The sequence below is a fragment of the Diceros bicornis genome, chromosome 19 (genome assembly GCF_020826845.1).
Source record: "Diceros bicornis minor isolate mBicDic1 chromosome 19, mDicBic1.mat.cur, whole genome shotgun sequence".
Classification (NCBI taxonomy): Eukaryota; Metazoa; Chordata; class Mammalia; order Perissodactyla; family Rhinocerotidae; genus Diceros; species Diceros bicornis.
In genome coordinates, this window is record NC_080758.1 from 36,958,433 (window position 1) to 36,976,228 (window position 17,796).

Genomic DNA, 17,796 nt, shown 5'->3' on the forward strand with positions numbered 1-17,796 from the left:
AATTCTTATAGCAATCCTATGGGATGGATATGATTATGATCCTCATTTTACAGAGGAAGAAGTAGGCCCAGAGAGGTTTGAGTAGCTTGCCCAAGGACACATAGCCAGTAAGTGGCAGAGCTGGTGTTTTAAGCCCAGGCAGTGGATCCACCCTAGGTCCTGCCTACTACCACTGCCTAGTGCCGCGGCTCACCAGGTGGGGAACAGCCCCTTCTACCTATAACATCGTATGATTTCACTGTACTTTTTCGTGAACGTTTAGTGTTGTTATCTGTGGGTGATGTAATCATAACTTCCCAAATTGGTGGTCTGCAAAATGGGTTCCTCAAAAATGTCCACATGTAAACGGGGTTCCCTGGTCAAAAAGCATTGTTAGGTTTCTTGACTGTAGCACTCTCAGAAGTGTTACTATTCTCTTGTGAATCTCAGCAAAGAAGGGGTGTATTCAGCTCTTTTCCAAACATACATACATACATTCATTCATTCATTCATTTATGCCTATTGAAGGCACATAAAATCTTTCAGAACTACTGTTTTATAGGAAAAAGTCAGTAAATGATATCATAGAGGCATTATTCAACCCAGTATTTTTCCAGAAATATCAGAACAGTGTAATCTAGGGGTTCATTTACGAGTGAATCTAGGAGTTCATGACGAGTAAATGAACTCGTCTCTACCATAAATATTCTTTTTATTGTCTCTGTTTTCTTGCTGCCACATTTCTTCCCTCTCTCCCCTTTTTTTTTTTTTGGCATGGGAAGGTGGGGAGACTTTTCCATAAAGGGTAGAAGGTTAGATAATGAAACTCAAACTCACTGATTTAGATTCTTTTTAGTACCTCTTATATTGAAAGTCCTATTTAGTTTATAAGATTACCTTATACATTTGATTTGCCAGAGCTTAAATAGGATGATGCTGCGTAGGCACGAGTTAGCCAGAGGCTCCTTGATTGATGATATTTATCACAGAGCCTCAGCAGGTAACATTTGTCTGCATGTTGGGATGCTATTCGTTTTGGCATGACTTAATTTGCCACCGCTGTCAGCTGGTACATGTCAGGAGGAATGTGACCTTGGTGACTGTAAGTACAGGCGTCAGCCAAGGAAACAACTTCATGAACACCTTTATATTCACCAGCTGTTTACTCATCCCTTACCACCAGGATTTTGCAAGTTTGACAGTTGAGACCAAAAACGCACTCTCATAAAACTGGTGGTTTCTGACTGGCATAGGATGATGCTCTTAGTTTTCTCAAAATCTTAAAATTCTTCAATTGTTTTAGAATTCTCCATATGGATGCCATATACATGTTACATAAAATAAACCAAATATCTTGTTTTCTTTTAGAATGATTTCTGGAGTTTGTAGGAATGGAGCTGCTCTGTGAACTTTGAGGCACTAAAGAACATCATATATTGTTTATCTAAAGTCAGTAAGACAAGTGAACATAGGCATTAATGTATTCTGAACGTACGCATGTATATATGATTTCTTCAACTGGGTCTGCAAAATAAAACTGACGACAGATAAATTAACAGGAGGAAAGGCATACAAATTTATTAATTTTTAATTTTACATCCACGGGGGCATCACAGAAAGAAGTGTATACCCAAAGGAGCAGTGAGATTTGAGAGTTTATATAGCATCTTAAGTGGAAACCATCTTAAAAGTGGACGAAAGGCCACTTATGGGAGAGCAAATAATTTTTAGGAATGGTAAATGGGCCTTTAGGAGAATAGATAGGAGATGTGATAGTTTTGTGACAATTTCTCTTTGGGTGTGGTGCCAACTTTTCATCTTCCAGAAGAGATTAGAGTTGCTCCTGGATAGGGATTTATGACAATTGAGTTCTTTTGAGAAGCTCTGCTTTTAGGCAGATAAGAGATTTCAGGAATTCAGATGCCTTCAGCTCAAAATAATTTTTATGCCAAAGTGGTATGTTTTGGGGTGGCATATCCTGATTCTTTTCAACAGTATATTTATTGGAGTAGGTATCTGGAATTTGATGTGGTCATTTGGGACAAGATTCCATTGGTCCAATAGGACATGGTTAGAGGGTATCTATAGAATCAGGCTTGTTAGGCAATGCGAAAATTGTCTCTCAGGAATGTTAATGAACAGAAACCCATTTGGTATGAGAACTTGATACTTCCAGCTTCTGAGTGATGACCAATAACAGCATGGAGTCCTTTCCTTTCTTGTGCTTATTTAGAGGTCTTTTTGACCTAACTACACAGTGTTGTCAAGATTACCAGCCAGGGTGACAGACTGTTTTGACTATCTGTGAGTGACTAAACTAATTTTGACCAGCAAAGTATAAATATTATCCAGGCCCATCCAAATCTATCTTTGAAACACAGCCATACATACTCATATATGGCAGCTTATTTTCTGCCCAAATACTCATTCGTCGTGCTCTGAAGGTGATTTAACAATCAGATGGTGCTTGACACATTCCTCCTTTAACCTTCATCAACTTTACTCTGAGGATGGAACAGGAGATGAAAAATTAGTATTTTCTGGAAGACACTCAGACTATGTCAAGAAAAAAAGGCCCTAGTTTGCACTCTTTTTTCTCCTCTTAATTCTCTTTTGGATTTGAAAATTTTATGAGAATTATTATTGACTTCCCAAGGGCTTTTGAGATTACTATTGGACTGTCTCTCTACTGATTTTTTTTTTTTTTTTTGGAAAACCCCCATTGCTGTTTAGCCACCAGCTTCAGCAGTTTGCTGTTGGTCATCATAGATTCATTAATTCAACATTTCATCCTGGATTTATCAACTGGGTTTGTCTAGGATTGCAAGCTTAGCTTCTTTATTAAGCATGCAATTTTTCACTGTCTCTGTTATCTTGCACTCTTCTTTCTTGGTGTAGCAGTTATGGGGACTTGCAGATTTCTTTGCTTGATTTGTTTTCACTGCCACTGATGTCATTGTCTGCCTGGTTGCTTTCTGTCCCACTGCCATGAGGGAGTTTCCAACACTGACATCCATATCTTGTGAGACTGACACTTAGTACATTCTGTCTGTCCTCCTCTCTCTCGTTACAGCCAGGAGAAAGTAGTTGACACGAAAGAGAAAAATTGTTTTATATTTTCTTCTTAACATGGTGTAAAAGTTGGTCTGTGATATACAAACAAATGTGGTAGATCTGCTCCCATTTAATTTTAGAATGGATTTAGCATCCTAGATGAGCACATTCAGAGGGTAAAATGTTAATGTTATCTGTCAAGTCCTACCTAAATCACCAGCTTTTCTTCTCTCCAGGCTCTACTCCTGGGGTTTTACAATCCCTGGGCCAGGCCCTGCCTTAGACCTGGGCTGAACGCCATGGGGACACAGACTCTAGGAACACTGGCACTCAGCCTCCACTTACTCTTGCTGCTGTGTTGGCTCTGCCTTGGTGCTCAGGCCTGATCACTGGACATTGGGTGGCCCAAGTCATGTTCTGATCGTGTACTCCAGTTCTGGGAAATGGCTTCTGTCTTGTTTCTGTACCAAATTATCTAGTAAGTGTTCTCCCAAGAAGCCCAGGCCTTCTAGACTAAGACTGTCCTGCTTTGCGCTTAGAACTCTGAGAAACAGGGGAAGCTATTAGTTCTAACTGGTTTCCGTAGGGCCATCTCCTGCCGCTTCATAGGATCCTAGAATATCACCAGCTCCGGGATTTTCTGTGGCTGTGGAACATCCTTTAGCCAACCTCCCCATGGCTGCCTGCATCACTTTTATAATGCTTGTAACTTTCTTTAGAATGCTTAGCACATACAGTGATGTGTGTGTGAACTTTAATCCAAAACGGGGGGGAATGAGGATTTAAAATTTAAAGTGTCTCAATTGGTAGTACTCACCCTAATGATGGTTAGTTAATATTTGAAAAGTTTGAATAAAAAAACCCATAGGCCATTTATTATATATAAATTATACCTCAATAAAATTGATTAAAAACAAAACCAGACAGTCCTGTTCTCCAGTGGCCCCCGCATACCGTCTTCAATTATCTCATCTCTGATTAGCACCAGGTGCTCTGATACTAGCACAATACAGTGATTGTGGCATTAGTTACCTGGAGGGCCTGTGAAAATGCAGGTTGCTGGGCCCCACCCCTAGAGTGGTGGATTCTGTAGTTTTGGGGTGGGGCCTGAGAGTTAGCATTTCAAATAAACTCCTCTGTGATGCTCCTCGTGCCGCTGATCAGGGGGACCACTTGAGAACAGCTGGCATAGTGAGGCGTAGAACTGCTTTTTCATTGGTGAACTTCTTAGTGGTATTCAAGATAAGCGATGTGTCTAGAAATAATGTACAAGCCCTGCTACCTTTGTGTGAACAGGGCACAAGAATCAAGCAAGCCCACGTGGCATCTCTTAGATGCTTATAAGAAATGCAGACTCTTCAGCATGGATGCTAGACCTCCTGAATCTGAATCTGCACTTCAACAAAATCCCCAAGTGATCCAAATGCATGTTAAAGTTTGAAAAATACTGGCCTAAATCATATGTAGCGCATGTGGTCTAGTTCAGTGGTCCTCAGTTGTAGATTCATGTTAGAATTATCTGCAGTGCCTGAAAAGTAGATTGATGGCCCAACTATACAGAGTGTTAATGAGAATCTCCAGAGTGGAGTCCAGGCTTCTGAAACGTCTTATAAGCTCCCAGGGGGGTTCGAATGTACAGCAGGCTCTGGGAACTACTAATCTAGTCTCTGAGTGCTATCCACGTGGTTTTCTTTTAACAGTGTACCAGCTAGAAATATCTTCCCCTTGGCCTGCCCTCAAAGTTAAATATTGACAGTTTAATGCCAACTAATACCTTATCTAACTGAACTGAAATGATTTCATTCACCCTGCTTTTATAGACCCATGAGAGAAAACACGTTGGGTTCTATCTGCAGTGTCTTTACCTTAGAATCTGAGCCACTGCCTGTATATAGTGGCAGTGTAAAGCATAAATGCCTTCCTAAAACTAAGTTTCTAGTTTAATGTAAAGATGTAGTTACTCCACTGAATATTATTCATCTGGAGATTTGTGAAATGTTGCAATTTTACATGCTAAGCACCTTATAAAGAATCTTGTCTTACTGAAATATTAGACACTGTGGAAATCTTTACTTGAAAAGCTTCATAGTTTGTCCCAAGTGCATGGTAATGGGTCTTAGGTCTCTTCTTGAATGCCCTTCAGTCTTACCAGAACTCACCATACAAAGAGATCAAAAGCTGTATTTCAAAGTATATAAATTCCTAGCTGATGTTGTTTGAGCAGATGAAAACTAATTAATTTTTAGAGCAATTAGGCACCTGGAGAATGGCCAATTGAAATATGCCCTGACTTTTTCTGATTTAGTGAAACAAAAAAAACTCTGCATGGATCAAGGTTTATGCGTTACAGGTACTAAGAAGTTCCCATGTTTTAAATATTTCAGAAGGCCCCATCCATTGGTTATTTTCACAGCTCAGACATGCGGAAGGTGAAAGTCACTATCTGCAGCATCTTGCCTCCTCTTGTTTCACATACAAGTAATTACACTTCAGTCCCCTAAATATGCAGGTCAGAATTTCCATTCTAGTGAATGCAAATTTGTTCAGCCTAGATAGGGAGGGATATGAGAAAAACAAAGAGCCAATCAGGAACTGTGGGGCTCTTTCCAGAGTCCTGACTGGAAGATGGGATGTCTCAGCTGAGGGCATAGCGGGAAACTATCAGCTCCCTTAGGAAACCAAACCCAGATCTTCCTGGGTGGGCTATGGAAAGAGATGCTCCACGTTGAGGCGGGGCAACCCCTCTTCTACACCTGTGCTTCTCAAACTGGAACCTGCACACAAGTCATCTGAGGATCTTGTTAAAAGTAGATTCTGATCCAGTGGGTCTGGGATGAGACCTGAGATTCTGCATTTCTAACCATCTCCCGGGCCATGTTGATGCTGTTGTTCTAGGAGCCACCCCTTGGAGTGGCACTTAGAACAATGCTGCTTAAAATTGAGTTTGCAAAAGAATCACTTGGAAAGCTCATTTAAACACAGCTTTTGGTTCCCCAGGCTTAGAGACAGATTTAGTAGGTGGAGCCTGAGAATTTGCATTTTAACAATTCCTAGGTGATTCTAATGCTGCTGGTCCCTGGACTACACCTTAAGTAGCAAGTCTTTAGTTAACTTTTGAGCAGACTTACTTAAGATGCCTCCACCAATAGCCTCCTTTTTGAAAACAAAGAGCTAAACACCAAAAAATTAAAGAGGATGCTACCAAGTCTTCTCTTTGGAAAAATTACATAGCAAACTTGGAGAGTGTCTCAGGGTCTCTATTATTTTTTGCTTTGACAATATGCTTCTTTGACTAAAAGACTAAAGAGAATGCTTCTAGAACAAAATCTAGAGGTAAGATTGAGTTGAAGGAACAACAACTCTGCCTGAAGTAGTACTGACTGAATAATAATAACAATAATAATAATGGTTATTTTAGGATGACAGATCTATATGTGCATAGAAAAAGGCTATTTGTTCTTTTAAGAACAAATAGCAAAATATTGTCAGTGGCTATCTTAATATCAGTAATGGGATTTGGAGTGATGTTGACTTTATGCTTTTTTCTTTACATTTTTCCACAAAGGGCATTTAAATATTGCTTTCTTAACCTTAAAAAAAACCTAATAAATGTTTTAAAGGAAAAAAATGAGCTATATGCTCTGTGTAAATTCGTATATTTTTCAGTTCAGTTTTGTTATATCTATGTCTCTATCCGTTTTTTTAACAGGAAAGGGGTTATTTTGTCTATGATAGTCCTAGTGTTCGAGGGGCAAAGGAGATAGGTAAGGGTGAGGCCCACCCATTTGCTTGTATGACAAAAATACGTTTAAAGAGTCCCAGAAGAGAGGTCGGAAGTTCCCAGGACAGAATTAGAGGTAGCTCGTGTTCCTCCGCACTTTACTTTTTCCCCAAACAATCCAGCACAAGCCCTCAAGAGTCCCTTGAAGGATCTTTTTTTTCCTTCTCCTCAGAAGGGCTGAAATAAGCTTTAAGTTAATTTAGGCAAAGTTGGAAAAGATTAAAAAATGAGAGAACAGTAACAATGATACCTTACTGGCGAAGTGCATAAACTGCTGATTTGCATGAACCAAATAGCTCCTGTGGGCTGGTTCTCCTGTGTTCAGGCTGCGTGTGCCCACTCAGGACGGCCGGGCCAGAGGGAAGGTGCCCAGTGTAGCAGAACTCAGCTTATGAGTGTGTCACCATTGAGCCAATGTATGTGTTCAATGTGTGTCAGGAAATGATCCTTCTAGAAACATGTAGCCCGAGGCTTGAAGATGCACCTGTTAGGGCATTAGGTAGACTGTTAACATACGTGCTTATTTTCAGCAATCCAAAAAAAATGTCTAAGTCATATTTTTTTGCTTCTGTTAATCTGGAAACATTCAAAGAAATTGACATGCATGTAGTTCACTCCTGGCACAACTTTCCAACTATACTCTAGGGCTCTAGTGACACCTGCTGGCATTTCATCTATTTTATGTTCAAAACAGCAAAACGTTTAACATGTGTTCTATAGTCCTTGGGCCTTATTATGTGGAGTGGACTCGACCTGAAAGATAATTGAGAGAAGGAAAGGCCTGATAGGACTTTCCCACGTCGTTGAGGGAGACATGTGAATGAGCCGTTGAGTGAAAATATCCCCACTGGGAGCAGCAGACAACAGAGTTCTTATTGCCTCTCTGCCCTGCACTGGCAGCTGTGTGACCTTGAGTAAGGGCCTTGACCTCACTTTCATCATCACAAAGAGAAAGAAGCAGCAACCTCCCTCCCACAGCCCTTTAGGGCTTGTGAGGATTCTGGTGGCATTTCCTACTAACTAAAGTATGGGGCTGTCACTGGAGTGATGACCTCAGAGGTCGCTCGCAAGGACCTTTCCATCACAATGAACAAGATTCTTCACCAGCATTGTATTTTCAGAAGATTGATGGAAGTTGTTTGAGCCTCCTCAAAGCCCAGCATCGCTGTTAATTTATTTCTAGAAATGTCTAAATCAGAATGATCAGAAACAGTCAGTGAACAGTCTCAGAAATTGTCCACTTTTCTGTCCTAGGAAACCATGGACTTTGTTTTGTGTTTTGGAACATGTAATAAGCCTTAAGGTTGAGAAAATGCTTCCCAGTTAATGCCAACTGAATTATTTGTGCTTTTTCTGTCTCCTGTTGGGAAACTCTGTGTGGGCCTGCAGTTTTTTAGGCCAATAACAGGATATTTGATAGTCCCCAGGGAGTTGTAGTCCCATATTTAGCCTGACAGAGGAAGTGAGGTCTGATGATGAAAATAATCGAGGCATTTCTTTAATGCTACTATTTCATTTCTTCCTCCTTCCTCAGAATCCTGACTTCACCATCATGCTTGCTGAGGCTTTCAATGCTATTAACAGTCCTCAGAAAATGGCCTTTTCTAGTTGCAAAAGAAAATTTACCTCATATAGGTCCTGAGTCCTCCCTCAGAAAGCTGTTAGGTATGACTGGAACACAAAGAGGAAAGCAAAACTCTCTTAGATTCACACCCATTAGGATGGCCACTATCAAAACAAAAACAAAACAGATAGTACCATGTGTTGTCAAGGGTGTGGAGGAATTAGAACCCTTGTACACTGTGGATGGGTTTATAAAATCATATGGCCACCATGGAAAACAGTATGGTGATTCCTCGAAAAATAAAAAATAGAATTACCCTATGATAATATGCTGCACTTCTGGGTATATATCCAAAAGAATTGAAGGCAGGAACTTGAAGAGCTATTTGTACACCCCATGTTCATAGCAGCATTCTTCACAATAGCCAAGGGGTAGAAGCAACCCAAGTGTCCATCAGCAGATGAATGGATAAACCAAATGTGGTGTATACATACAATGGAATATTATTCAGCCTTAAAAAGGAAGGAAATTCTGGGGCCGGCCCAGTGGCTTAGCGGATAAGTGCACGTGCTCTGCTTTGGTGGCCTGGGGTTCATGGGTGTGGATCCCGGGCACGGACTGATGCACCGCTTATCAAGCCATGCTGTGGCGGCGTCCCATATAAAGTAGAGAAAGGTGGGCACAGATGTTAGCCCAGGGCCAATCTTCCTCAGCAAAAAGAGGAGGATTGGCAACGGATGTTAGCTCACGGCTAATCTTCCTCACAAAAAACAAAGGAAGGAAGGAAATTCTGAGATATGCTACGTGGATGAACCTTGAGGACATTATGCTAAGTGAAATAAGCCAGTCACAAAGGACAAATATTTATGAGTCCACTTAGAGTAGTCAAATTCATAGAGACAGAAAGTAGAAAGATGGTTGCCAGGGCCTGGTAGATGGGGGAAATGGGGAATTGTTGTTTAATGGGTACAGAGTTTCAGTTTTGCAAGATGAAAAGAGTTCTGGAGATGGATGGTGGTGAGGTTGCACAACAGTGTGAATATTACTTAATGCCACTGAACTATTCACTTAAAAAATGGTTAAGATGATAAATTTATGTGATATGTATTTTACTACAGTTACAATTAAAACTGCACACACACACACATAGAACTCAGCACTAATCACTTGACTGCATTAAACCTGGTAATACTATGCAGTACTGTCCAAGAGAACCTTCTGTGATGATGGAAATATTCTTTATTTGCATTGTCCAATACGGTAGGCACTAGCCCCAAGATGGCTTTTGAGCACTCAAAATGTGACTAGTGCAATGTAGGCACTGTATTTTATTTTTATTCAGTTTAAATTTAAATAGCCACGTGTGGTTAGTGGCTACCATACTGGAGAGTGCAGGGAGAATGTACATCTCTGTTACTCTCTATTCCAAGATATTTTCCCTTCCTCAGCACAGAGCTTCAGCAGTCAGACTATAAACCTAAGAAGGTAAGGTACTGGCTTGTGTGGGGTCCCCAGTTCTGTTTTAACCCCCAGCATCAATTTGCTACAAAGCATTTTGCCAAGAATGTGATTCTTTATTTTAGCAACTTGATATGGCTTTCATTGGTGTCAGTTATTGGATCCAAGGGCTGAGTTGGCCTTAATTCACCAGCCAGCCTTTTCTAGTAAAATGCCCTTTAGAGACCTAAATTCCTTTACTGCCGTGCACAATCTTCCTTCACTTTTCCTTGTAAATCCATGGAGTGATGTTATGAACTAAAACTGAGGTCCAAGTCCTTATACAGAAATTATGTAAGCACATCACTGTTTGCTCTGGGTACCCTAACATTCAATGCATGTTTTACTTTTTAAGGCTTTGCTGGAAAACACAGGTAAAATATGTAACAAACTCTTAGACTGAAATAGAATCACACAATAAAATTGATGAACCCCTAATGCATTCATCCTCTAAAATGGGAATAGCAAAATATGTCATCATGTATTGTATAAGGTTGCTTAGAAATCATTAAGATTGCCAGCAACTGAAAAAGGGCTTATATTTAAACAGACTACAAATAGGTTTAATAAGTCAATCAGCGGGCAGCATTCCTTTGTGACAACTCAGTGTTTAATGACACTATAGATGCCATGTTTATCTTCATGGAAAGAATGAAAGCTGTTTATTAAAGAGTAAAATATGAGCGTGTGAAATGAAGATAGCTGTGTGGCAGGCAGGGGATAAAAGAAGAGTTTATGTTATTATTACACAAAATGGATACAGGCTATGTAATAAAAACCACGATGTTTAACTCCAGCAGATTTTCTCACCAAGAACACTTGTTCTTTCTGTTTCAGCAATGGGTAGAAGGCCTGAGATCAATCATACACAACTTCAGGGCCAACAACGTCAGTCCGATGACATGCCTCAAGAAACAGTGAGTTTTGTTTGCATCACCCTTTGTTCTTGGCTGTTACCAAGCAAATGGTCAGGTTAGGATATGAAGGCTAAGGACATGGCCAGGCAGCGTCTTGTTTGCCTTCCCCTGCATGCTCCTGACCTTGGAGAAGATGTTGACCAGTACACACCTGGCAGGGCATGTGTGATAAACCCATAGCCCGAAACCTATATGAAAGGAATGATTGATGCCAGGGATATCTGGAACCTCAGCCTCCAGTATCCTCTGGATTGTGGCCACTGGCTTTTTTGTCCCCAGACTGAGTCTGCTGATAAATAGCTCTGCATGCCTGGAGCCATAGTTCAGTGCTGTTGTAGCTGGAGCCTCTATTGCAGGAGACTGATAAGTGGGGAGTGTGGCCAAGAGAAGCACTTGCAGAAGCACCCATTGCTAGGGAGGGTATAAAGGGAGCACTGACCCCAGGGACTGTTTAGCACACAATCAGGGCCCCGAAGGTACTTTTGCAATTCAGAAAGCAGGACTTAAGCCGGCTCACTGTATCTAAAATCCAGAGGGGTACGGCCGTGGTAGATCTTAACCCTACCTAAGTTATTCTTTCAAGGGGACACGTAAGTTACTCCAGTAGAAATCCTAGCCGAAGCAAAAATCAGCCCATTTGAAAAACAATGACCCATGGAGGAGTGGGGCCACCTGCTGTCACAGAGCCATCAGAAGCAGTAGTGAGGGAACCACACTGAGAAACTGCAGTGATAAGCCCAGCACCGAGGGTGCCATTCCTTGTACTGCCAGGCCCTGGGAAGAGAGGTCAGTCCTTTGAGCACTTTCTCTCCTTATTGCTGGTCCCTTTGGCAGGTGCTTTAAGAGTACGGCTGTGAATCCCAGCTTGGCCACTTAGGTGCTGGGTGACTCTCGGAAGTTCTAAGCCGTGTGCCTCACTGTCCTGTGAATGGAGATGATGACCATTGCTCATCTTACAGGATTACCGCGCAGATGAAATGAGGTCACGGAAAGCACCTCGCCCAGCGCCTGGCTCGCAATCCTTCTTCATTCAAAATTATTGATTTTGATTTTTATGCTATCCCTCCCTCCAGTTGTCTTTCCACCATCTCAGTAGAGGGGAGTTATTTAGTATTGTGCATTCCTATTGTGCAGCTGCCTCTCCTCTCCCTCTGCAGTTGCTGAGGCACATTTCCTTAAAAATAAAGAGCAACCCACGGATATTTGATGTTATGACTCGCGGCACTGCTAAGAGTCCCAGAAGTTCAGAGACTTTTGGAATGCCGGCTTACAGCTGAGTAACCCGTATATCCGTGTCTGGATACTAGATCTGATCTGCCCCCGTTGGTGTCCTGCCCAGATCCCTTTATGGAGCTGGTGTTCGCCATCCACCAGCTGCTGTGAGGGTTAGCTCGCCAGGGGCTCACACCTGCCGCTTCTCCAGAGTGTTGCCCTCTGCTGAAGGGGAGGCCCGTACCTGGGAGGTCGTACTCCTCCCTGCTCCTGGAGCTGAAACAGGCTACAGAAGGCCAGCCCCCTTGCTGCCAAGTCTGGTGCACGTCACACCCAGAGCTCCCTGTGGCATCAGGCGAACATTCCAGCTGAGACCACAACTTTGCCCACTGTTCTTTCTGCCCCATTGTTTCCCTCACTCTTGTTGTCCTGAAAACATCCCCTTCACAAGTAATCACTTGTGCTTCTAGGAAATGTGACTTGAGACAGAAACTTTACCAAATCATCACGTTCTGCTGATTGTTAGAATATTATTCACTGTAAACAGTGAAAATGGGGGTCATCAGCTAAGAACAGTCCTAGCACCAAAGTACCAATAAATGTTATGGGTCTTCATGTGTCCTGAAAGTCTGGGGAAAGCAAAGAGTTGCTTACCATCAATTGAGTTAATGAAATTCTCTTACTGATGAAAGTTAAGGAAGGTGCCCATCTGTACTTCACTGCACCTCGAGCTAGGGTGGGGGTTCCCCATGGGTCCTCAAGACAAGGCTGGCTGGTGTCACCATCAGTTGCATTTCTCACCACCTTAGTAGATTATTAAAGAGCAATAATCAAGGACTAGACCAATCACGAAATAAGTACTGGGGACTTGTTTTGTTCAGTGCAAGCACCCAATTTTCCAGTTGGTTTAGGTTTGCCAGATAAAATATGGGACTTACAGTTAAACTTGAGTTTCAGATAAGTAACAAATAATTTTTTAGTATAAGTATGTCCTGTACACTATTTCGAACATACTTGTAGTAAAAAATTGTTATCATAAATTCAAATTTAACTGTATTTTTATTTGCTAAATCTGACAACCGTAAATTTATCTCACAGTATATAATTGTCTCTGGTTTTCAGAATAAATGTTCGTTGTTTGAATGAACTTTCTTTTAAAGTTCTTAACTGGATTGAGCTGTTCCTCCTAAGAAACATTAAAACAATGTTGTTACTGTTGTTTTCCAGCTGGATGAAATTGGCATTTATGACCAACACAAATGGTAAAATTCCAGTTAGGAGGTAAGTCCATCATTTCTCTGTGCTCTCCATACGCTGTGTCAACCCTCATCATACCAAACCAAAGAGAGAGCCCTCCCCAGTACTTGTTAATTGCTTCAGCTAAAGATATTTCTGGAAGTTTAGTTTGAATCACTTCATCAAATGCCATGATCAGTTTGTAAAAATCATTATGCATGTAAAGTCGCATTTTTCCTCAGAATGAGTAGTGTTAACTCTCCTTTGATCAAGAACATCCGAAAATGTAGCAGTATTCTTTTTTATCTTCAAATAAGGGGGTTTTTAGGATTTAAGTGTCTTTTACCTACTTGCCCTGAGCAACCGTTAGCTGAAATTAGAGAAGTTTATATTATGCACCTACGGCGCAAGTGTGGGGACTGTCTTAGGAAGGTGATGCCTCTGGGCAGTGCGTCTCATTCTGAGCCTTGCTGCCCCTCAGTGCCAGAGTGGTGGACTCCTCCTTTCGCTTCTTGCCAATTGCTCTGTAGGTGCTGCCACTGACACCACACACTCTTCAGAGCTGTCACCTCCTCCCTCACCCTGCCAACGTCACAGTAACAAGGAAAAGAAAATGGCGGTAAAGGCTGAGTGGAATCAAGAATGAGGAGAACGTTAACCAGATACATTCTCCACGCTTGTTCTTTAATACTTATGCTGACGTGTTTCACCCTCTGAAGATTCCTCATGCTTCCCTCTTTTCTGCCTCTCCACTCCCTTTCTGGCATTAGAGTTTATTAATGGTCTGTGGCTACAGTTGGAAGCTCTTGCAATGGTAGTGATGGGAATCCTTTACCAAACTCTCCAGTAGCTTTCTGGTTGGAGTTTGTGAAAGCACTTTATGGAAATTCCAGAAGCTAGCCTGGGCCCCAGGGGATCTGCTGTCCACATGAAGCCAGGACTGTATTTGGATTCAGGAACCTAAGCCTGAATCAAGCCTGAGTTCTTCAGATACCAACCCACTCTTCTAGTATTCTCCAGGCTGGGGTTCATGTTGACTTCTTCTCTGGACAAGACTAGTGAAGAAACCAACCAACAAACAGCAACAAACAAAGCCCAGAACTACAGAGTAGGATCCTGTCTTAGAGCTGCTTTGTCTTTTGGCGATGAGGCAAGCAGATCACCAGCTGCACGGCATTTGAGTAGATGCATTTCAGCAGTGGCATGCTGCTCAAATGGCTCTTGGCCATTTCTGACTTTTGAGCCTCCCTTTCTGTCCAGCCACTTCATTCTGCTCCAGACCTGCCATTCTGCGTTCCTTTGAGGGTATCTCCACGCTCCCTCCACGTTATTCTTTTAATGTTTAACAGAATTGTCCTAGAGGTCATCATTTTTCTTAATTCTATGTATTATAACAGTCACGAATTAAAGTGTCCCTGTGACACAACTGAAATATCAATGAGAAAACATAAAACATACAAAATCATAAAGACGACCATGGGCAGAATTCTTTTTATTTAACCCTTTATTGAGGGCTTACGGGGATATAGACCTCATGCATTTGTTGTGGTCTTTACAGATCTATATGTAGGATTTTCTGCTTTTGACTTAATAACTTACTAGCAAGTCAGTTTTATGCCTACTTTAGAAGTTTAAAAAAAAGCCTTATTAGCACCCTTGACTGATGATTGTTGGCAAAGACACTTTACACTGATCCTTATTTTATTTAAACCCTTTGTTCTGTTGAGCAGTAGCAGGACAATTATTTTAATGTATCCCAGCATCCTACGCTATTGCCAAACATATAGTACATCTTCATTTAAAATCAGTATTGAAGTACTAAGTCCAAACTTAAAGAGCCCAGATAGCAGGGTGAAGAACAGAAATGTAAGTTGGATCTGTTTTTACATACTTTACTCTTCTGCTTTTTCTTCCAAGATAAGGTTCAGGAAATGGAAAAGTAAAACACGCAGACTTTGATCAAAGCGCTTCTAACTAGCAGTTCTGGTTTCATTTGTATGTATCCTACTAATCGAGCTGTTGTTATACAAGCTTTGAGGACTTTTCTGATTCCAAAGATCTTTATCTGGCATGTTCACATACGAAATTGTTACTTTTGTTGGAGAAATAGCCTAGATATTTTGTCATGTTCTTCAGCTCTCTTTGGCATGAACTCTTTGGTGCCTGCCAGTATTAACAGGTGTTTGACACAAGACATCTGTGATTCAGGGGCAGTTTGTTAGAGTTGATGGAGAATTGATACCAAGCCAGAAAAAAGCGGATAAATCTCCTGGTGGATGAGCTGCCAAGGGCTAGATGGAAATTGCTCTGAATGTTTTAATGGATATGAAGAGTAAACACTTTTAAAATGTTGTTTCAGCACTATCATTCTGGAGTTTTTAAAATGGAAACTATTAGTATAGTGTGCATAATGTTAAAAGGGATCTGGCTTCATTAGTCATTACATCGCTTAGGAATGGCCCTTGGTCTTTAGCGTTCATCAAGATTTCGTATCCAGGAAGTTGCAGGAATGACAAATGAAGAAAGTCTCACTCTCTATCTCCCTCTTCTCTTTGCTTTCTATGTACTTAATCTTATGCAGTCTGCCTTTCTCTCAAACTTACAAGCTCACACTCAGTTTGTCAATTTATCTTCCCACTCAGACCAAAGCTTTGATAGTTACTCCTTTCTTTGGCCATCTTGCATTCCTTATAACATGGAGTTGGAACCAATGGCTAGAAAGTTGGGAAATGGTAGCCAGACAGTGGTTTTGGGCTATGGCTGGAAGAAGTCCCAAGGAGACAGTTGTGTTAAAGATTATGCTGAGACCTCTGGTACGCTCATGGCAGTTCAGCTCCTATGTAATCCACCCACGTACTGAAGGCCCAGCCTGCCTACGAGGAGGGTCTGCTTCTGCTGGAGCTTCACTTCATGACTCCTCCTGGACTGTTTCAGAAGGTGGTGTTAAAACCATTGGATAGATTGTAGACCCTTTGAGGGCAAGCAAAGAGTGAGACTCCCTTAATTTCTAGGATCACTGCTGTCTTAATTAATCACCTGGAAGGTCCCCTGGAACATGGAATGTAATTAAGACCCTAATAGGACTGGGCACCACTTAAGGGATTTGCTTTTGTAGCATTTCTTTTGGGAAAGGGGTGGTGGTTTATTTTGCAACAAAAACTTATTGAGCACCTGTTAGCTATGAAACACTCTTAGAACTCTGTGGGCATGGGGCTGTATATAAAGACTTGAATTAAATTATAGTCCTTTATAAACACTCTTCGTTTCCAAGAAACACCACATAATGGTGTTTCTCTCAGGACCCTGGTTAAATGGCATTCTGCTGGGCGTCTGATGCCATTGGAAACTCAATAAATCCACCTTAACTCCACAACCCCCCCTCACACCTGAGCAAATCCATTTTAAGGCCCAAGAATGATTCCAAAAGGTACCGAGCAAAGACAATAAAGGCACCACCTCAGGGGAATGGTCTTTTTGACTTTCTTTCTCCCATTTTCTGTCCTGGGTTTGGTCTCTTTTAGAAGGAGGCGAGCAAATCTGTGGTGAGGTTGCCCAGCCCAAGCCCCCTCATGAAAAGATGGGCCTGAGAATGAGCCCAACTGAACATAATGCCACCTCTTGCTTTTATTATCTTCTGTGCAGTCATGTTGTTGAGCTCTGACTTTGCCCTCACTAACATATTCCTACATGGATTTCCCTCTGTCCTGGCACTGCACACCCTACTTTCCCTCTCTCTCTCTCAATCTCTTTACTCACTTTCCCCACCCCTACCCCATGAATGCTTGGACCTCCCTACTCCCATGAAACATTCTCATTCGACTTCCTATTTCTTGGTGCTTCACCAAGCCCTAGCCAAAAGATCCTATTCCTATACACTCTTCCCTTCCTCCCTGCCCCATCCCCACTCCCTGCCCAGGTTCTGTTTCTCCAGAAAGGCTCAGGCCCTCTACCTGCTATGTTTATGACCATGTCAATCAGTTTTCACCTCCTTTACCAGGCCTAACAGCAGCTCGAGTTGGCTGAGATACCCCTGAGATTGCTATGCAAAGATTTTCTCACTGATTCCAAGTGCCAGACATCCCAAGTCCTGCTGGAGGCCTGTAGCTCTCACATTAACACACTGAATAGCTACTTTCCCCTACATTGTAAAGGTCAGATAAATTGCTTCTCAATCCAATTCAATGTATAAAAATTCCATGAACTCTAGAGAAGTGGGAAAATGTGGACACAGCACCCTCTACACTAGAAACCGATTTGCTTAATGTCAAACACACAGGCTCTGCTATGTCTGTAGATTTGTTAAAGAGAATTCATAGGCCTCCCTATATTTGAATACAACTGTCTCAAGCACTCTTAACAATGTACTTCTTGAAGTATTCTTGGACCGAGTATGAAACAATAAAGCTTTGAATGAACACATAACAATTCATTTACCTAAAGCCAGTTCTTCGCAGTCTATTTTGGGAAGTTGTACCCTGCGATTGAAGTGGTGCTTTCTCCCACTCATTGGGATTAACTGGTGATTGGTGCTTACATTTGGAGCTTGCCTTCCACTT

At 41.7% G+C, this 17,796-nt stretch overlaps 1 protein-coding gene across 7 annotated transcripts in view; it reads left to right on the forward strand.

The window, feature by feature from the left end:
* Nucleotides 1-17,796, forward strand: part of PLCB4 (phospholipase C beta 4) — a 396,094-nt gene that overhangs the window by 270,288 nt on the left and 108,010 nt on the right. For all 7 annotated transcript variants that reach the window (XM_058563196.1, XM_058563198.1, XM_058563200.1 and 4 more), the window contains 2 exons: nucleotides 10,713-10,792; nucleotides 13,232-13,285. In XM_058563196.1, coding sequence (XP_058419179.1) covers nucleotides 10,713-10,792; nucleotides 13,232-13,285 — 134 coding nt within the window. The remainder of the gene's footprint in view (nucleotides 1-10,712; nucleotides 10,793-13,231; nucleotides 13,286-17,796) is intronic.